The sequence below is a fragment of the Pogona vitticeps genome, chromosome 7, assembly GCF_051106095.1.
Source record: "Pogona vitticeps strain Pit_001003342236 chromosome 7, PviZW2.1, whole genome shotgun sequence".
NCBI classification, from domain to species: Eukaryota; Metazoa; Chordata; class Lepidosauria; order Squamata; family Agamidae; genus Pogona; species Pogona vitticeps.
Window position 1 is genome coordinate 23,985,274 of NC_135789.1, and position 20,773 is coordinate 24,006,046.

The window sequence follows — 20,773 nt, forward strand, 5'->3', positions numbered from 1 at the left end:
GGGGGTGAAGGAGCAAAGGGACTGATTCAAGTCTCCACGAGGGTCATGCCGATCTGTCAAACTAATCTGAATCAGTGGGCAACCAAACCACCTTAGATTGTGCAAATAGCGCGGGTGAGCCTTGTATGACAAAGGAGAGCTTTGAGACATCTGCTTTTACACGATGGGAGGCTGATTTCTCTAAGGCGGTACAGCTTGTCTCCAAATTCAGCTAGGATTGGGCTGGGGAGCCTGTAACCTGCCAGATGATGTTGGGTTGCACTTTCCCATCGTTTACCGCTGGCTGTGCAGCTGGGGGCAGCTGCCTGCGGTCCACAGGAAATGGAATCTGATGGTTTTTGTGGGTTTTTCAGGCTCTTTGGGCGTGTTCTGAAGGCCAAAGAGCCCGAAAAACCCACAACAACCATCAGATCCTGGCCATGAAAGCCTTTGAGAATACATTGAAATGGAATTTATTCCTTGATCAGAGATCCTTCATGTTGTGGGGTGGGAAGCGAGATTTCCGCATCTCAAAATCGTCCAAATCGATCCAGAACGAGGGAGGGACGGAATGGATCCCTCTGAAAAATCTCTTCTTGAAGATTCGGCTCAGTGAGGAAATCTTAAAAACCTTGCAAAATTCTCCACCAAGAGCGAGTCACCAAAGCTTTTCCTTCCCCTAAAAATTCCCTGTAATTTGCTCAAAACATCTGTATTCTCCCGTCTTCTCAAAAACCACACGTGCACAGGAAGACTGGAGGACCATTAAACAGGATTCAAACAAACCATCCGCTGCTTCCCGTTCTTAAGCAGATCCATAAGCATTATGGTAAGAATTATATTGAAAGCACCAAATAATAATTCCTCAGCAGCGAGGCATGTGGTGCAATTCCTCATCTGTCCGTGCAAGAATGAGACTAAGCACGGCTGCGCATCCTTGGACAAAAAGTGTACGCTTGTGATGAACATATGGGGGATGCAGGAAATCTCAGGGGAGGTAGGGCTGGGTGAGTTACCTCCAGTTTGCTTCCTGACTACAGTTGATTGAACAAGTCCTGTGAACTGAGCCAAGGCCCTTCTTTCAGACCTGTGAAAGGGAATTCTGGTGCCACCTTCTTGCCAGTACACACCTGGAGCCCCTGCAACCAAAATTCGAAGTTGCCCTCTACACATTTTATCTGAAAGCAGCAAAATAAATAAATAAATAAATAAATAAATAAATAAATAAATAAATAAATAAATAAATGAATGAATGAATGAATAAAAGGTCCCACTCAGTGGTGAGTGGCCACTCCCAGCTGTTTCCCTGGATATTAGACTCTCTTTCTCAAAAAAAAAAAAAAAAAAACAGAAACCAAAGGACACAAATACAGGTGAGGTCAACAAGCAAAGGGGGTTTGGGGCATTCGGGCGATGCCTTCTGGAGGAGTTTTCAGCCTGTTTAATTTCCCAGGATCGAGGGAATGCGATACAAAGAAGTTCATTCAGCACAGAACTGAATTTGAAGGTTACACATCTGAACGCCCGAATTTAGCACCACAGGAAATGGACAACTCTTCTAGAACGGCCTGGACATAATAGCGTATCTAGCAGGAAAAGACTGTCCTCTTTTATTCCTGTATTTTAAAAGTATCATTAAAAAGCCACACTAACCTGGGCTGATGAAGCTGATTTTAACGTTAGTGTGTTTTTTTCCACAGCTCACTTCATTCTACAAAACACGGGTTCTTTTCAGAAAAAGAAGCTAACCCGTCCGAGCGGAGCTTCTGAAAGGTTCTTCCAAAAGATTGGGAGTTCTTGATTTTCCACTGCCTGGTTCACCGCCCTTGACCAGCTCCTGCCTCCACCCCCCCCCCCAGGTCCGGATGGAATCTAGCAGGGGGCTACCAGCCGCCTTTTCCGAATGCATTCCCAAATCCAGTCCGGGGAGACCTGCTTCGCTGCCAGGTTCTCCTCCGCCTCGCCCATCACGTGGGTGGCCGAGGCCATGTCAAATTCCCGAACCAGGTCTCCGTCGTAGGCGATGAAATACCGCCTGATCTTGCTGAAGCCCTCGACGGAAGGGGGGAGGTAGAGTTTCACCCCAGTGAAGATGTCCAGTAGGATTTGCTGTTTGGGAAGAAGAAAACACCACAAAAGGAAAAAGGGTGTGTGTGTGTTTGGAGGAAGATTCAGTCCTTGCTAGGAAGAAGCTACATCTAACCTAACATTTCCGCCAAGGAAATGGCCAGGTCTTCCACCGTGCCAAACCTGAGTGGGAATCACCACCGCAGGGGCCCTGGAGAGTCAGCAGAAGAGTACGGCTGTGGAATCGTTTCCTGCACTGCCACTACAAAAGAAAACCGGAGGGGTGAAGCAACCATCAGCTCCCAAGTCATGGAGGAATCTACCTTTCTGGGTTTGCTTGTTGGATCTAAACTCTTAGGTTTAAATTGGGCATTTCTTGGACCCAAAACAGGGCTCAAGGGGGCTCACGGTACTGCCGAATAAAACAAAACCATCGGAAGGTGGGACAGGAATTGAGTATTAAAACAAAACCAAAAGGCACAACTTAAAATCTGTCTTGCTGACCTCACAGATTGTGAACGGGCTGGTGAGGCAGAAACGAAGCGCTTTGACTCCTGCACGGCAGGGTGTGCAGGATCTGGATGAAGCTGGGTGGGCAAAACATTTTAGAAAGTTTATGTTTCTCAGGGGTTTGGGAATTTTGTGGCCCTTTTTAGATCTTGGAAGACAACTCTTAGGATCCTCCATCATCACATATCTGGGCTAGCGATGATGGGAGTGGCAAAATCCAAGAACCATCCAGACTAGAGATGGGGGTATTCATATTCGTATACGAATATCCCCAAACAGGTGGCGATCGCGAGGGTCCAGCCCCATGGGGCCGGACGGTCCGCTCACCGATCCGCCACGAACGGCGCGATTCTACCAATGGCTCCGCAGCACACAATCCGCTCGCCACTCTTCAACCTTGCAGCGAGACTTGTCCTCCCACCTCCTTGCCAGGAATGGCAAGTGTATTGTGTGCTGCGGAGCCACTGGCAGAATTGTGTATCCATGGCAGATCGGTGAGTGGACCATCCGGCCCCATGGGGCTGGACCCTCGCGATCGCCACCTGTACGGCGATATTCATATACAAATACCCCTACCTCTAATTCAGACCTTACCAGGTGTTCAGCCCTAGTGCAGAGGCCAGGGTACCATGTTTCCCCGAAAATAAGTCAGGGCCTTATATTAATTTTTGCTCCAAAAAACACATTAGGGCTTATTTTCAGGGGATGTTTTATTTTACAGTCATGTCATCGCCTTTTGGTTGCTTTGCAAGGGTGGAGGGTGGGGTTTCACTTCACTGGGGCTTATTTTTGGGGTAGGGCTTTATATAACGAGCATCCTGAAAAATCAGACTAGGGCTTATTTTCAGGTTAGGTCTTATTTTCAGGGAAAGAGGGTAGTCCTTGGACTCAGAAAAGGGTGGGGGACGTGGCACCAACTTATTCAGGGTTCTTACCTTCTTGTCTCCCTCCAGCTCCGGCGCTTTCCTCTTTTCTCCTCGTTTTTCCTCTGTTTTCTTTAACAGGGCCTTTTCAGCTGGTTTGCTCACTAGAAAAAGAGAAAGATTTTCTGAAAAACAGAGGTTCTGGATGTACTGAGGAAGAAACAAAGAAATCCTTTTCTATAATAATAATTATAATAGCCTTGGAACTGCAGAGCTCGAAGGGACCCTGTGGGGTCATCCAGTCCAGCCCCTGACAAGGAGGCACACTGGGAGGAATCGAACTCGCAACTTCTGGCTCTGCAGCCAGAGACCTCAACCCCTGAGCTCTCCAAAAGTCTTTTAAAAATAAAACAGAGGTTGTGGGTTGTTTGTTTTCCACTGGGAAAACACTTATTAACAAAATCTAATAAAACAAATATTTTTACAGCCTGGTTTATTCTAAAGACTGAGGTTGAATGACAGTTTAAAATCTTATTGCAACCGTTTTTGCTACCTTCAGTTCCTCCTTTTCCCATGTCACAGAAAGATAATCCTAATAGAGCCTCATCTTTTATATTGCCCTTTATAATATCACCTCTAAACAGCAAACTGGGAGGTGTCGGAGGGGAAACTTAACATGGTCCAGCAAGGTAGAATTGTTTAAAAGGCCTGTGCAGCTTTTCCAAACGACAGTTTGGCCTGTTTTTGGCAGGAAAGAAGTAATAACTAGGGCTACGGAAATGCCCGTTAATAAGCATCAAAATAAAAGGGCAAACGATTTAAAATTGGTCGTGCCAGCTGCCATTTCGCCACTCCAGAAGGGCACCTCCTTCCTCAGGACACACCCGTTAGCCGGCTTGAAACGAAGTGAAGGATTGGAACTTTCGGCCTGGCTTCCGCACGTCTCGAGCGCTAGAACCAGGAGCGGGGCGAAGCCAGAGCCAGGCGGGTAACCCCGAAAACTCCCAACAGCCTCCCTCCTCCACTCCCCATCAAACCTCACCTTCAAGCTTCTTGACTTTGGCAGGAGACTTGCCGGCCTGGGGCTTCGCAGGCCGGCGTGGCGTGGACGCCGCTGGCTGCCCCTCGTTGTCCCCACTGCTGCCCGCGGGGGAGTCCCCTTCCTCCGCGGTGACCACGGTGAAGTCAGCCTTGACCTTGGACAGCTGGTAGAGCTCCTGTCCTCGGACGACAGGGATCCCTCGTCAAGAAAACCTGCCAAAACCTTAACAGCGAGCCACCCCCCACCCCCCGAGGCAACCTTGAACACAGCGTGCAGCTTCCGGAGGCCGTACGTGCCTCTGTGCAAAAGGCAGGAAAAGAACCGCCCGGCTTTCCTCGTTAAAAAGAAAACGCGCACCCAGGTTTGCCACAGCATCCCCTCTTCCGCACGAGAGAGTGAGAGCGCAGCAGCGTCCCTCGTTTCCCCAAAGACAGTGGGCTTGCTCGGGATGGATTCCGCAGCCCAGAACTTTCCCCTCCGACCCTTAGGCTGCTCTCTCCTGGCCTCTGCTGCCCGAGGGGAACCGCTCCTTTCTCTATCCAACGGCAGGGCTGGCCATATGTGACACTCACTCGGAGTTGGGGGAGGTTGGTGGCCGTTGTCCAGTCCTTGTCGTCGCGGATCCGTGTGCACCGGGGGAAGCGGATGGAAATCCCCTCTGCCGTGTGTGCCTCCGCTTTCGAGAACTCGGCCCCTGTGATCTCCCAGACAGGGGCTTTCTAAAAGAGAAGGGCAACCAGCACCCGAATAAGCAAAGGAACACCCTCGGTGACCCCGGATTGGCTGAGCTGAGTCGCTCATTAATTTTAATGGCTCAGGGTGAGATCTCGGGGTCAGGAAGTATCCGTGGACCTTCAGAGGTCTACAGTTCCCATTCTTCTTGCAGGCTGCAACTGATGGGGCCTGTAGTCCAACGACCTCTGGGGGAAAATGTATCCTTGTTCCCATCCTCAGCCTCTCAGCCTCTTTGTGTTTGCTTGCTGCCAGAAGAAAGCTAACCACCTTCCAACCCTTGCAGCTAGAAAGATGGGCTTGCAGGTCAGCGTCAATTCATACCAGGTCCAATTCTGGTTATCGTAGCACCAATATAAAATCAGATACATGTATCAAACACAAAAACTAGTATGTGGACAGGCTATCTTCCTTTAAGTTGAGGGATTCTATTGCCTTACATTCCCAACAATTTTTCTTTTTGCTTACTGTATATACTCGAGTATAAGCTGACCCGAATATAAGCTGACACACCCAATTTTATCACAAAAAAACTGGGAAAACCTATTGACTCGAGTATAAGCCGAGGATGGAAAATGCAGCAGCTACTGGTAAATTTCAAAAATAAAAATAGATACCAATAAAATTACATTAATTAAGGCATCAGTAGGTTAAATGTTTTTGAAGATACTGCCCTTCTGAGCTGCGAGACACACTTCACTGCCTGTGGAGGGAGGACTCATACCAGATGCTGCGCTTATCTACTGCTGCGTAACAAGATGGAGGGAGACGGAGGATGGAGGAGGAAGGTGGGTACATAGACGAAGCAGGAGGAGGAGGATGGGAGCGTCCTGGAAGCAGAAATGCAGTGTACTTAACCCAGGTCATCGGATCACCCACAGAGGCTGCAGGCGCCCATAAATGAGCGGGGGAGTTTGGAAAACACCCGCACTGCAGGGAAGAACGTGTAATTTTGACATTGACTTGAGTATAAGCTGAGGGGGTGCTTTTTCAGCGAAAAAAATGTGCTGAAAAACTAGGCTTATACTCAAGTATATACAGTAAATTTTCTCTAATGACAGAGGTAGCAGAACAGCAGGCTCTGATTTTAAGAAGAGAGAAGGATACAGACGTTTCGGGAGGGTACTTTTCTTTTTCCAGGTCCTTTGACCTGCCGCCTGCCCCGTTAAATCGCCGTAATCGGCCAAAGTGACCCACATCTAGCTCTGCTTCGGAAAGCCTGCAGCATCCAATGCTCACAGACGTCTTGCCGAGTCCTTGAGCAGAGGAAAGGCCCCTTCCACTGACACTCCCGCCCCCCGTCCTCCAGTCCTACCAAGGCAGACTCACCTTTGGATCTGGAACAATGAAGTCCGGATAATAATTCTTATTAATCTTCAGCCAGCTTGGAATTTTTCCAGGATCCTATGAAACAGAACACAGAGGAATGACCGTAGCAATCCACTAGCAGACAAGCAGGCAAGGCGGAACAGTGAGACGATGCACTGCTATGTGCATGCATGCTTGCGAAGAGTGAGAGTCGGGACCCTCGAGGGAGCCCTGGCCGCTTTGCCCAAACACGGCTGATGGGAATCAGAGCACACCCCTGATGGAGGATGGAAGGTGGGAGACGTTTCTCAGAGGCCCACCTTGCTGATCTTCACCATGTCCAGCTCCTTCTGCAGCCGGGCGAGGGTGGCGTCGTCGTGTCCGCCCGCGCACTTGGTCACAGTGCACCACTTCTGGCTGTCGGGGTCGTAGCACCCCATGAGAAAGATGGACATCATCCCACCTAGGACCCACAAAGGAAGCGATTGAGATCTTCTGGTTTCTCAGAGCTCGCATTAATTATCACCGCCGTGTCCTTCGCCGATTGCGTGGCTTGTATTAAATTGTGATCTTGCTTACTTCCTCAAGGAGCACACAGGGATCCCCCACCCTGCTTTTATATTCAAAACAGCCCTGCGAGGTAGGTTCGGCTGTGTGTGCCTGTCTGATCCAAGGTCGCTCCGCGAGTCTCTTGGTGAAAGGCAAGACTCTCTCAATGTCAAGATCTCAGCCGAAGCTTGGGAAAGGCACATTTGGGGACTATCCCTCCCAGAAACCACTGGGCCATCGGAGCTCACACTAGCCGCACTCTACAAAATCTGCTTTTTTCCCCCAGAAGCACACAACTCCCGTTATGGGCCAGCCACACCACGAGGTTATTCCCAACAGCCTTGCTATTCACTCTGAGCCATCCGTGGCTTCCAACTTTTGGAAATGACAGCTTTGTTTTCAAGGGGGGAGGGGGAGAATGGATCACTTCGATCCACCTGTGGATACAGTTCCAGGAATCGCTCATATGGGGGGCAGAGAGGCAAAGGGCATCCTTCAAAAACTGAATACGCATCCAAGGATGGCGAATACACTGGGCGGGTTGTGGGCATCGCTCAAAGACACAGTCCTTGCTTCACAACGCTCAAAGACACAGTCCTTGCTTCACAAGAAAAGTAAGGGTCCCGGGTTCAGTTCCCAGACAGAGCTGGGATAACCCCTTGCCTAAAGGACTCCTAAAGTCCAATGTTGGCAGCCCTGCCATGCAGAAAAAAAAACAAGAAACAGAGTATATCAGAGGAGGGGGGATTGTTCCTCCTCCGAGGGGCAAAAAAGAAAGGGGGCCCATTGTGACGGGATCGCTCACTCCGGTTTCACGAGATCCCCCCCACCTTTGCTGCCCTGGCCGTAGAAGGCACCCAAGACCACCAGGTCGGCCGAGTCGGCCATCGCGCCCTCGTTCAGGTAGTCCTTTTTCACTTTCAGCCAGTGGCGCTTTCCGGGTTCGTAGGTACTCTAGATGTCCCAAAATGAGAAGGAAAGAAAGAGAGAAGGGTCAGAAACATGAACCCCCGATCAAAGCCCTCCTCCAAGCAGGAAGGCCCTCCCCCATCATGCGCTCGACTACAGCGCCCATCATGCTCAGCCAGCGAGGCTCAACTAGTGTCTATCATGTTCTGGGTTCCGCCTGTGTCCTATCGAAGACGAACAAGTGAGCTGCTCCAGTTCTGAGGGGCTGTAGACGCATGCATGGAAGCGCACAGAGAAGCCCCACTGGTATCTCTGAAGTTGGAGGGCAGGGTGGGTGGGTGCGAGGAAGAACCCTTTCCTGCTGAAAACCACCTGGTTTTTACATGGCCATGGTGCATACCCCTCCTTACCTTCACATCTTTCAGCACTAATCCCTCCAGTCCTTCGCGGATCACCCGATTGATCATATCGGCGAGGTCCGAGGCTTTCTGAAACAGAGAAAAGGAAATGCCCGCTTACAAAGGAGAGGCAAGAAGAGGGGGACCCACTGAATGGTCCATAGGGTATGCATCTCTTAGAAAAGAACAAAGAGAGGGACTGAGCCGAGAAGAGCCTAAAAATCAGGCTCTCTTGTGCACCACTTGCCTTAGGAGGCCCTCTTTTTAAAAAGTGTTATTTAGCCCGTGTCAAAAACGAGAAGCTGACATTAGGACAACGAGCCACTTTTGCTCTGGTAGAGGCAGATTTGGCCTGCCCTGGCATTTTACAACACGGGCAGAGGCTCTGAGGACACGGCCAGCTCATGCATCATCATTTCTGCCTCCTGAGCCCAGTCCTCTGAAGGTGGGGAGAATCATCAGGCTGGGCCCAGAAGGAACCCCCTGCCCCAAACATCATCCACCACCCCCAAGAACCTCCAGAACTGGCGAAAGGCTGCCAGAGGTTTCACGGGGAAGCTCCTCCCTCTAAAGCGTCTTGTGTTCCAAGCAGGCCCAAAGGGAGCTGCCCCCTTTCCAAGTCAGACGTGTCACCCACAGGGCCTGGGCAGTCAAAGGTTAAAGCCGGGGGGGAGAGGTAGGGTTCACTTGTACTGGATGGGAAATTCACTGCATGCAACCAATCATCTCGCCGCCTTATGGGGATCCATGTGGGGAGGGAGATGACAAGTGCAGCAATTCTGACATAGTCAGAAACGATTGCACCGGGAGTATCTGAGCCTATCATCCCGGTCCTCGACATGTTCTCCTGGCCAGAGAAGGGACTTTCTTCCCTTTTTTTTGGAGCTGAGTTGTGAATGGTGCACCTCTCTCTCTCTTTTGTGTTTGTGTGTGCACACGTGCGTGTGTGTGTGTGTTTTGGGGGCACCATTTGCTGCCACTCTACTGCCACAGAGGCTGCAAATTACTTTCCTGAACCAGGTCACATCATGGACGGTGAGCAGCAGAATCCTGACAGGATGCCCCCCTTTTTTTTTACAAGTTGGAAGGATGCTGTTCCCCTCTTCTGCCCACCTCCCAAAAGAGGCTCCCTCCTCGGTCCCTTTGGGAGAGGTGGGAGCGCACATGGATTTCGGGAGTCAACCCTGCTGGAGAGTCACTGCCCGGCCGCCGCCCAGAACGGTACCAACCGTGACGTGCTTCATCTCCGAGAAGAGGATCCTGTTGGGGATTTCCACCATGTTGTCGTGGAGGAACTTGCGACGCTCACGGAGGGGCCTGAGGAAGGCAAGGGCACGGGACAAGCGGCCCCAGGGGAGGGAACGAAGAGAAAGAGAGGAGAAAGAAGCACGCAAGGCCTCTAGGATCAAACAGATCTGTGTTTGGACGGAGATTCTCTGCAGAACGGCCCAAGACGAGAGCCCAAGACTTGTGGGGATCAGGTTTTATGCCTCTTCCAAACACACCGCCTTGCCTCTACAGATGTGACCCAGCATGCTGAGGATCAGACCAAGTTCTGAGCGGAATGAACCCACGGAAGGCCCGAGGGAAGACAGCCCCTCTCCCCACGGCCATGGGGATAAAGGCCAGAGGTCTCGGATTCCCTCCCCTGCCAGGGCACCAGAGGAACTGCTGGTCTCACACTCCCGGGTGATCCACTTCTCAGGGCGAGCGGAAGAGGCTCCCGTTCCCTCCGCCAAGCCCTCCCCACCCACCTGTCCATCAGGCTGACGTCGTTGAAGTAGATGCAGTCAAAGACAAACAGGCAGACGTTGGCATCTTGGAAAGCCGCTTTCTGCAAAAGAGAAATAGCAGTCCACGAAAGAGGGACGACCCCTTTTTCCTAAGCCACTCTCTCACCGGAGGCTCCGGGCACCCTCGGGCTACTTTCCTTCGGCCACAACCCGTCTCCATCTTACAAAGCCCACAGGGACAAATCACAGTTGTGCAGTTTTTCTTCTGCTGAGGAATTTGGGGGCGGGGGGGAAGAAAGAGAGACAAAAAATCCCATCACCTACCTTGTGCACCCCGAGGGTCCCAAAAGGCAGTGGCTTCCCGGTCTTGGTGTCGATCAGGAGAACTTCAGAGTCCAGGATCATGCTGTGCCCTCCTGGAAACGCCTTGGGGATGAAGTCCTTAAAATGGGCCACCTGGCGGAAGGCAAGCGGACACAGGCAGCTGACCTCGGACCCTCCGGCGGAGTTCGCTCAGCCCCCTTCTGGAGTGGTCCAGCCCCCTCCCCTCCTTTTTAGGCCAGGGCAGAGCCGCCCATTCTCTTAAGATGCCCAAGACCCACCAGAGGAGGCCTGGAGACAAAGGATGACGCGGCGCCATCCACGTTGGCTTCCTGGACACAGACTGGGCTTCCCAGAAGTGGGAGGCGCCCCTCATTCCTGGATAATCTCCTGCACTAAAGGAGAAGGGCAGTTTGGGGTAGTGGTTGCAGGGCCAAACTGAGACTTCAAAAGACCCCGATCCCCACAGAGCCATTCAACTTTTACTCCCTGGGCGGTTTCGGGTCAGTCTCTGCCTCCGCCTCTCGTCTCACCTACCTCACAGGGCCGTTGGGAGAATAAAAGGGGAGATGGGAGGATAACCGGGTACACTGCCCTGTTTTTGGTACCAAATTATTATTGCATTCAATATTATCCATTTTATAGCCACTATTCTGTATTATTTTATTTTTAGACATTACGTCCCCTGCTTGCTGTTTCTGTGATTTTAGTTGTTGTGGGGTTTGCTGTGTACTTGTTGTATTATTGTGATTTTTTTTGGTTGCTGTCCACACTAGTGGCTCTGCCATGAGTTGGATGCAATGAATCTCTCTCTATATGTATTATATATCAATATTGTAAAGAGTGGCTTTCCCCTTATCCCTAGGACTAAGAGAGAGAGCGCGCAAGCACCAGCCACCAGGGAGGTGTGAGATGATGCCAGCCTGGGCTTTTGCCGGTGAGCCGCCGGGAGGGGCTCCACTCACCTTGTGGGGAAGGACGGGCTTGAGGCTGCGGCTGAAGTAGCTGAAGTGGTCCCCCTTCTTGTGCACCTGGACACGCTCCCCGTCGTACTTGATCTCTGAGTACATCCCGTTGGGGCACTTCTTCATGGCGTACTCAATGGACTTGCAGGCTTCCGCCTCGAAACAAGAACGGAGAAGGGGAGGGAAGTCCCACCGGACATTTCGAGCGCCAAAATGTGTGACCCGAGGAGGCGAGAACCTTTGGTTCCCCGTCCGCGCTTCTCTCCCCGATCGTTATAATGAATAAGATGATTTCAGCCAATATGTTTGAACATCACCGTCTTCCTAAGCAGCCCAAAGAACGAAAGAGAGGGGCGGCTGAGCAAGGCTCCAAGGGGAGGTCCCAGAGCTTGGCTACCACCCTCAGGAAGGCCCTACACAGGACGCCTGTAAAGCAGCGGTTCTTTACCAGCATCGGCTGAACTGGGGTCATCAGGGTGGCCTGGACGCTGAGCGTTCTTTTCATGCCGGGCACCTTCTGGGACTCGTGGTGGTTCCTAAGCACCCTTTCCACCACGTCCAGGAGGTTGCGCGATGCCTTAAACGCCTCGTACGCGTTCGGGTCCAAAGCATCGAGGCTGGAGGAGGACAAGGGGGAAAAAAGAAGAAGAAACGCTTGTGAAACGGAGCAAGAAAGAAGGAAGCAGGCACACCCTTGCTGGATTCTACTTATCTGTCTCGAGTGGCCATCCCCAATCTTCGTAATGCTTTAGATTTTATGAATCACAAAGACCATCATCCCTGACCATTGGCCATGTCGGCTGAGGCTGCTGGGAGTCAGCGTGCAGAGCTACAAAGCCAGAGGCTGGCTGGTCTCGGGAATGCAGCTAGATGGCCGCCGCTGTGGCTCTTTTTAGGCAGAGCCCTCCCACCTCCAAAGAGAGCAGCGTCCCCCTTTGCAGCCGGACTTCCAAAAAAAAGAGTGCCAGTGTTCTTCTCACCGCAAAATCCTTCAAAACATTTCACATGCGGTTTCAGAGAAAAAGCGCTTGGCAGGATGAGACTCAAGGGTTCCCCAAGAATCAGCCCCTTGTTGCCCCAACAGACGACACAAATGCTTCTTGGGAAGCTTGCCAGTGGCACTGGGAAGGAAATGGCCTCTTTCAGTTTTTTCCCCAGCCTAGCAACTAGTAGGCAAAGGTATACTGCTCCTGGAAGTGGAAGTTCAATCATGCTAACAGTTGCTGTGATCAGAATCCTATAGGAGCTTCACAGTGTAAACCTATAGCTGCACCTCCCACCGCCTCTAAAACCCCACCAATGCCGCAGGGAAACCGGGCATGCTGAAGCTATGCTTGGTTTCCCCAGCCAAAAGGGGGTCCCGACAGCCCACCAACAGACACGTTTCCTGCGTGCTGCGTTTCTTAACAACATCGTTGTGATTTCCGACCGCAGGGGCCACTCTGGTATCGATGGATCTGATGGAAGGCACAGAAAGAAACGTGCGGGTTGTCCTTCTTTTAATGACAGCCCTTCTCCCCTTCTTGTGACAGGGAGTTCCAGAGTCAGACTATCCACTGTGTGAACGGCTTTGGGTTGTCCTAACAATTTTAGGATGCATTAACAGAAGTCTAGTCTCCAGATTCCATGAGCTACTCATTCCCCCTCTATGCAGCACTGCTGAGGCTTCATCTTGAGGCCTGAGTCCAGTTCTGGACACCATGCTTTAGGAAGGATGCTGACAAACTGGAATAGGTTCAGAGGAGGGTGACAAGGAGGATGATCGTAACCGAGCCTTATGAGGACAGGCTGGAAAAAAAAATGGCATGTTGAGCCTCGAGAAAAGAAAACTGAGGGGAGGTAGGACTACTTGAAAAGCTGTCCTACAGAGGAGGGGGCAGGATCTGTTCTCCATCGTCCCAGACTGCAGGACATGTCATCATGGCCTCAAGCGACAGGAAGTCAGATTTAAGCTGAATCTCAGGGAAAAAAACGTCCTAACTGTTAGAGCAGTACAACAGTGGAACCCATGACCTCGGGAGGTGGCAAGTGCTCCAACACTGGAGGCATTTAAGGGAAAACTGGACCATCATCTGTCCAATCTGCTTTGATGTGGATCTCTGTCTTGACCGGGGGGGGGGGGGGTTGGACCTAGTGGCCTTAGAGGCTCCCTCCAACTCCATGATTCTATGAAAATATTTCATCCGTGGCTATTTCTACCCCAATTCTTTATGATAAATTCTGAACCGGTGTGCAGCGGGATGAATCTCTTTCAGAATAAGCATGAAACTCTCCCCCTCCTCCTCCATGCACTCTTTGCCTGGAAAGGACTCCAACTTACACATGCTTTGCTCCAGCATTCATTTTCAAGTCGTGTTTAATCAACCTGACGAGGCACTTCAGGTCATTGGCAGTGCACCTGGAAAAGAAAAGAGGCTGGTGAGGCAGGAAAATGTGGGCTGGACGGCTCTTTCCCAAAAGGTCTCGGCAGCCAAAAAAGTCGCAGCCTGCAAGGAATCCACTGGGTTGTTCCAGGGGCTTTAGGGCACACCAAGAAAGCAAGGCGCCAAACACGGGAGGGGCCCCATTGAAACCTGGCCTCTATGCTGCAGGCGGCTGATCCCACAACAGGTGTTGACATCTGTATTGATAACATAACCCTGACTCTGGAGGAACCATGAGTAGAGATGGGAAGGCCCGGGGGGGGGGGGGACTGGAAAAATTGGGGGAAAAACAGAATTTTTCCCCCAAAGCCATTTTATATGGCTTCAAGATTTCCAAAATTTTACATCTCTACGTCATGTGTGAACAGAACACTATAAGGCAGGCCTTGTTTTTGCCACCTCCTGGACTTTGGGGGGACTGTCCATGACTAGACCCCCACAGAACAAACTGGAAAAATCCCTGGTTCCCAACCCTGTTCAGGGTGTACTGTACGTGCTGTTCTGGAGACTTGGAGACAGGGGGCCTGTGGCTTTCATGGTTCTGTCCTCAAGAGGGCCACAGGGACCCAATCTTAGGTGTGACACCCCCCCCCCAATTTGACTTTCACGCAGCCTCTCTCTTTTCCCCCCCACCTGCGAGCCATATCCTGCAGGAGGCTTTGCTGGTCATCTTCTTTGGAAAGCTTGGCCAGTTGCGTCAGAAACTCATCCACCTCCTGGAGGGTCAAGAGGCTCTTGGCTGCAGGGGGACAGGATTTGCTTTGCTCAAAGAAGATCCGCACCGTCTCGGAAACATCTCCCTTGTTGGAATAATAATAATAATAACAATAACAACAAAGAACAGGAACAACAACAAAAGAACAGCAACAGCAGCAGCAACAATAATGAAACAGAAGGAGACAGTTATTGAAAACAAATCCTCCTTTTTTTTAATTGACTGGGCAAGAGAAGGAAGTTTGAATGAGGGCCTGATCCAAGCAGGCCATTCACACCTGAGCCAACAGGCAAACCCAGATGGCAGTCTGGTGTTTTTAAGGGCAGTTTTTTGCTTGCAGTAAAGTATGTGGGACTCCTTCATGGGAGGGAGGGAGAAAAAGCTAGGTTGCCGTCTCTCCCCAGGAAACCAGCTCCGCAGGCTTGCTCCTCTCCAACAGCTGTTCTGCCAGGTTGAGAAACCTCATCACACTAAGAAGATGTTCAACTAAATTCTCATGGAATCGTACAATAGGGACCCCAAAAGTCACCCAACCCCTTGCTATTGAAGCTGGAAATCCATAGTTAAAAGTCAAAGGTTTTAAAACCTTTGAATTTTGCAGGGTTAGCTGTGCACAATAGGGGGCTATGACTGGTTTTAAAGGGGAACTGAAACTCCCTTGGGTGTCGTCTTTTCTTTCCCAAACAGACGGCCCCCATGTGGAGGCAAGTGGCCAAAATGAAAAGACACATTGGGAGGGACACGTGCAGCCCCCAGGGCTGCCACTTGCCGACCCCCAACCAAATGGGACAGGGAGCCAAAAGGCGACCTACAGAAGCTCTCGGCCGGCCAGCCCTGCTCCGTCGCCCTCACCTGTTCCAGATCTCGGACCATCTCTTCCGGGCTGCAGTTGAAAATCCTGCTGAAGAGCTTCACAATCTGCTTGTCGTTCAAATTGTAGACGCTCTTAATCACCCCCGGCAAAAGCAGCTTCACTGTCAGGTAGAGATCCCCACGGAAGCCGTCTGAAGCAAAAAAACAAATCTTTGGGGCCTGTGAGCAGACAGAAGCTGGGTCTTGCTGCCACAGGCTGCTGGTTCCTGTGTTCCCTGATCAGAACAATCATGGCTGTAGGCTAATGCTATCTGCCAAGGAACCCCCATCTTAGATGTGGGTTTGGTTTTTTTTAAGTTAAGTTAAAACTCCAGAAGTGTCTGTTAATGGATGATAAAGTGTGTTGTGGGGCCTGGAGCAGGAATGGGAAATGTTGGCAGGCCAAGGAACTTCTGGAGACCGCAGGGACCACCATATCATGCCCACAAATAGAAAGCCAGACAATGGGGTGGAGGAAAGGAATGGGATTTTTTAGGGTTCAATTATGCAGGGGTCCCGGTCAGCCTCCTGCAGGCACCCATTTGCTTTTTGCTAGGGGGGAATCTCAAAGCAGGGGGGTCGAAGAGACTCTGGGAGCCCCTCCCAACCTCCAAAAATTAACTGTGAGGGCCTGCCATAGGCCGCATTTTGCATGCTTGCAAATTAGAGAGTTGATCCGGGATTTGAGGGACTCTGGTTCCAGACCATCCTGATGCACGAAACTCAGTGAGCTTGCCCTGGGCTGGTCCCTGTCTTTCAGCCTAACCGACTTCATCAGGTTGGTGAGAAGGTGAAAGTAAGGTGGTGGGAGAGCCACATGTGCTGCTTTAAGCTCGGCGGCAGCCAAGAGGAGTACAATATAAACATAACCTATGAGTAACAGATCTAAATTAGTCCAGCGAGAAAAGATGACTTGAATCATCTTTGGAATCCACAGAAGGCTTCTAAACACAGGATGCCCAAGTCAGGAAGAAGGCAGCTAACAGTATTCTCTCTGCTTCTCATCTAGTGACACACTGATAACTGAGATTACTCTCTTGATGAACAAACGCCCCCAACCATTTACCATTTTTCATTCAACTGATGAGTTGCTTTGAGAAGCTTATGCACATCCAGAATCCCCAGACAGCACAGCCACCTGTGGGCCCGGGAATCTCGGGGCAACATGTTTAATAAAAGCCAAATAATAACAGTAATAGTAATAATGCTAAAGATGAATTTGAGAGAGAGAGAGAGAGAGAGAGAGAGAGAAAGAGTCTGCACCTCCACTGGTTCCTTTCTCCAGGAAGTCCTGGATGATCTGGGTTTTCACGTTGTAACTGGCCTTCTCGGCCACCATGGCGCAAAGCTTCCTGAACTCCCGCAGAGAACAGTCCTTGTGTTTGGGGTCGCTCTTCTCGGCCGACAGACTCAGCTTGTGCAAAGAGCTGGGGGAGCCTTCTTCGGAACTGCCTGGCTTTGCTGAGAACAGACACGGAACTCTGGTGAGGCATCAGTGGGGTGGGGGGGTGTCTTTTAACCCCCCCCTTCCCATGCTAACACTTGTCCTGCTTTTATCTTTGAGAATGGAAGACATGACCTTTATGTTATTTAGATTCTAGGCAGAGAGGGAGGCAGCATTTACAACATACACACACACACACACACACACACACACACACAAACACACCCCAATGCCACTGCAGTCCTGAATTACGGAGAGAGGGAGGCAGTATTTACAACACACACACACACACACACACACACACACACACACACACACACACACACCCCAATGCCATTGCAGTCCTGAATTACGGAACTATAGACCTGAACCATCAACTATATGAAGAATACTACAGAATTTCCCCACTCCCCAGCCTAACAACTGTGAACTGAACTTCCAGTCATATACATGACCAGTAAAAGCAAGCCGTGTTCCATTTCACCTGTGAAACCAGAAAATTTCTTTGGTGATGGGTCAGAAGAAGCTGCCGGCATTTTCTTGGGGGATGTGATGTGTCCACCGGGAGAAATCTTGGCCTGGACGACAGCCTTTTTCTTTGGCGTGCTTGCGGGCTTGCAGCCAAGGTCTGTGGAGAGAGAGAGAGGAAACCGGAGTCACACCACTGGCCTGACAAGGCTTCCGAACGTGCAGTTTCTTCTACACCTCGACAAGTCTGCCATAGAAACACAGGGATCCACAAAATCTCTGACTTCTATTTAAGATGGTGAGAAATGTTTTAGAAGCAGCCAACCAAGGCTCTCAACCTCAGTGGGCTCAAACCCATTCTGAAGCGTGCCAAGTCATAAAAATTTAGCAGAGGCAGCCTCTAATGGGGCTGTACTGGTAGAACAATGGAATTTTGGAAACAGGGCATCTATCCACACAACATGGTTATAGCCGTTTGATCCCACTTTATTCCTGTTACAGCTTTATCTCTCCCATAGAATCCTGTAGTCTGGGGTGGGACTGAGAATTCCCGGCTGCAGTTCTGGGGTGGATGATGGGGGCGGATTAAGGCTCTCTATCACACAACTCCAAAAACCACACCAAATACCAAACCTTCAAAACCGCTGCAACTCTGCGGTGCAAAGATAGCAAAGTCGGAAATCCTATGAACTTGTCTGCATGTCACCAAAAGTGGTGGTTTGTCGTTTCAGATGAAAATTAACAAGACAAACCATGGCTAGTCTTTCCCATTCCTGACTAGAGTCCCTGCCCTCTCTTTTGCCTGCTCTTCTTTGTGGAGGGGCACCTGAGAAAAAGAATGAGGGACGAGAACCAGCTGGAGGTGTAGAGGTCACAACGAATGACAGTTTAAGTGAGCCATGGTTTGTAAACCAAATCAAGGGTCCAGATCAGGGTTTGTGGCTCTTAAGACTACCTCACCTGGTTGTTGTGTGGAGCTCTGGACTCTTAAAGTGGGCAAATGTTTGGGCTAAAACCCTCCACCCCCGTTCTTTGCTCACCTGAGATGTGCTGGTTGATCAGCTCCTTCTCGGCCTCCTGCAGCTCCTCCCATCCCTCTAAGTCAGTGACGTCCTCGATCTTCTTAGTGGTGGCGCGAGCCCTCTCTAGCTTCTCAAACATGCACTTGACGTGGTACCACTCCTTCATGTCCCCGCCGGACTCCGAGAACGGATTGGGCACCACCTTCCCAATGCGCACCATCCCTTTCAGGATCTTCTCTTTGCACTTCTTGCAGCCGGCGGTGCCTCGTTTGGCGTAATCCACACAGTACCGCTGCTCTGCCATCTCGGAGGCTGTGCACAGGGGTGCCTGACAGCTGGCATACAACGGTGCGGGTGGAGCCAAGGCACAGGGACGAGGCCGGTACCACTGGCTAGCCAAAGGCGGTGGAGTATATTGCCGCAGGCCAAAGAATGGGCGGAGAGCACAATCTGGGCAACCGAGAAGGCCCGGGTGTGCTGGAGTGGTTTGTGTCCGCAGGAATCCAGATTTCTCCCGTCGGCTGAAGGTCCTGGCAGTGTGTAGCAGAAGTGCCTTGAGAGGGAAAGGCATACAGCTTCCAGAGCTCTATTCAGCGCTGTGCGAGAGAGAGGCCCGTTACTGCAGCTCAGCTGCAAGAGGAGAGCTGGCTTAGTCTGTGGCAGCGAACCCAAGCAAGGGAAGGAGGCGCGCCCCCCCCAAACAAAGGAGGTTTCCAGGAGGCAGGGAAGGAAGGCAGAGCCACCCACCAGCCCTATGAAGGACCCCTTAAATGAGCTTTGCCTTTCTCTTCTCTCCAGCAGTCGCTCGGCAGCTAGACTCTTGGAACACTACAACTTAAGAGAAGGATTCCTCCCCCCCTCCCCCGCTTGGGGAAGAGAAATTGGGCACACCACTTCACCCAATGTGGAGGCAAATTTGTTAAAGAGGTTTACCCCCCTAGAGCACACACCCACCCACCCCACTGGCAGCCGAGAAGCAAGAGAGCTGCTTCGCGATCCAGTTTACCTGAAGACGCCGGACTCTTGACTCTCAGACCTTGTTCAGGCACAGCCTGTGCTTGGCGGCTGAGCTCCCTTTAGGACCTTAAAAAAAAAAGGATATAGAGTAATTTAAAAAGGCGATAAATAGACAGTGCTAAATTATTTCTTCCCCCCCCCCTTCACTACTTTTGCTCCATCCCGGACCACCTATATTTTGGGGGGAAAGAAAAAAGCCTTAGATATCCATTAGATTGATTTTTTTAAAAATTACAATTGTGTCGAGATTCACACCTCCTACGTGCATGAAAAAGCAGCCTCCCCCCCCCCCCCGTGACCTTGGGCCGATCCTCTCCTCCTCCTCTTCCTCTGTCAGCATGACCTACCTTGGAGGGTCGTTGTGGGGAAGACCTCCCTCTCCCCTTAGACTCGTGACCAAAAGGTAAGCCTAGCTCAATGAAACCTCCCAGCTTTCCCTACGTCCTGGGTACAGCCAGGCTGGGGATGATGGGAGCTGTAGTCCAGCACACACGGGGGCGCCCACCTTCTTAGCCTCAGGAAAACCGCGAGGTCGAGCGGGCCTCGTTAAGAAGAGCTTGGAAACGGTGCCTTTGGGGGGAGACTATAATTCCCAGCATCCCCCAGCCGCCCTGCTAGGGGATGCTGGGAGTTGTAGTCCCCCCAAAAAGGCACCTTTTCCAAGCTCTGGAGGTTTTCAGCGCCCCAAGACCGTCTCCAGATGAGGGGTTCTGAGGGGAGATCGGAAGCCCCCACCTGCACCCCAAGTCTGAGGGCCGCCACCCCCACCGACGCCTCGGGCCTGAGCACCCCTTTGCTTACCCCGGTCACCGGCGGTCCCTTCTCTCCGGTCGCTGAGCTACTTCCCCCCCACACAAAAAAATCCCCTCTGCTATTTCACACACACACAAACATACCTCCTTCCCGTTGCCACGGCGTCCCTCCACTTACATCTAGGCATCTTCCCACCACGCTACAGACCCCTCCCCCGCACGTACGGACGTACGGACAAAGCGACGCATGTGCACCACGCACGCGCCCTCCGTCGAATGGCAGCTCTGCAACCCCTGCGCCGTTTCGTTCGCTTCCGCCATCCCCGTGGCCACGCCCGCTCATCTCCCATTGGTTCCCCTCCCGTGACGGATGCAGGAAGGCAAGCCACGCCTCCGCAGCTAGAGCCCCGCCCCTGGCCAAACTAGCTACGCCTTTCGTTAAGTTTTGCTGGCCGGTGCTGGTTGTTGTTGTTGTTGTTGTTGTTGTTGTTGTTGTTGTTGTTGTTGTTGTTGTTGTTGTTGTTATTATTATTATTATTATTATTATTATTATTATTATTATTATAATGCTGCTGCTGCTACGACTACTTTGCACTTATTTTTCAACATCGTGGGTGCCAGAAAGTTAAGGTGAAAAATAATGTGTCAGGTAATGGATTCCTTGCTTTTAACTGTATTTTAATTAGTATATAGTTTAATTACAT

General features: G+C 51.1%; 1 protein-coding gene across 2 annotated transcripts; it reads right to left on the reverse strand.

The window, feature by feature from the left end:
* Nucleotides 1–1,405: 1,405 nt before the first annotated feature.
* LIG3 (DNA ligase 3) lies at nucleotides 1,406–20,353 on the reverse strand. Of its 2 annotated transcripts, none has more exons than XM_078379353.1 (21): nucleotides 20,214–20,353; nucleotides 19,307–19,383; nucleotides 18,319–18,896; nucleotides 17,295–17,438; nucleotides 16,630–16,827; nucleotides 15,367–15,518; nucleotides 14,433–14,599; nucleotides 13,697–13,774; nucleotides 11,825–11,993; nucleotides 11,377–11,532; nucleotides 10,415–10,546; nucleotides 10,112–10,191; nucleotides 9,587–9,674; nucleotides 8,370–8,447; nucleotides 7,881–8,004; nucleotides 6,822–6,964; nucleotides 6,523–6,597; nucleotides 5,034–5,180; nucleotides 4,462–4,636; nucleotides 3,492–3,583; nucleotides 1,406–2,088 (listed from the first exon to the last, which is right to left on the reverse strand). In XM_078379353.1, exons 3-21 carry the CDS (start codon nucleotides 18,869–18,871, stop codon nucleotides 1,852–1,854), a joined length of 2,988 nt encoding a protein of 995 aa, XP_078235479.1. In that variant the 5' UTR covers nucleotides 18,872–18,896; nucleotides 19,307–19,383; nucleotides 20,214–20,353; the 3' UTR covers nucleotides 1,406–1,851. The 2 variants fall into 2 exon arrangements, with proteins under 2 accessions (XP_078235479.1, XP_072834435.2); XM_072978334.2 differs by having other exon boundaries at nucleotides 20,248–20,341.
* Nucleotides 20,354–20,773: the final 420 nt, after the last annotated feature.

What these genes read in the sequence shown, in the direction of transcription:
- LIG3 (XM_078379353.1), bottom strand. Translation starts at nt 18,871, where the DNA reads ATGCCTTTCCCTCTCAAGGCACTTCTGCTACACACTGCCAGGACCTTC. An exon ending in GACGTCAGCCTGATGGACAG is followed by an intron (nt 9,675 to 10,111) that starts GTGGGTGGGGAG and finishes TGCCTTCCTCAG; the next exon opens with GCCCCTCCGTGAGCGTCGCA. An exon ending in AGCTGGAGGGAGACAAGAAG is followed by an intron (nt 2,089 to 3,491) that starts GTAAGAACCCTG and finishes CTTCCCAAACAG; the next exon opens with CAAATCCTACTGGACATCTT.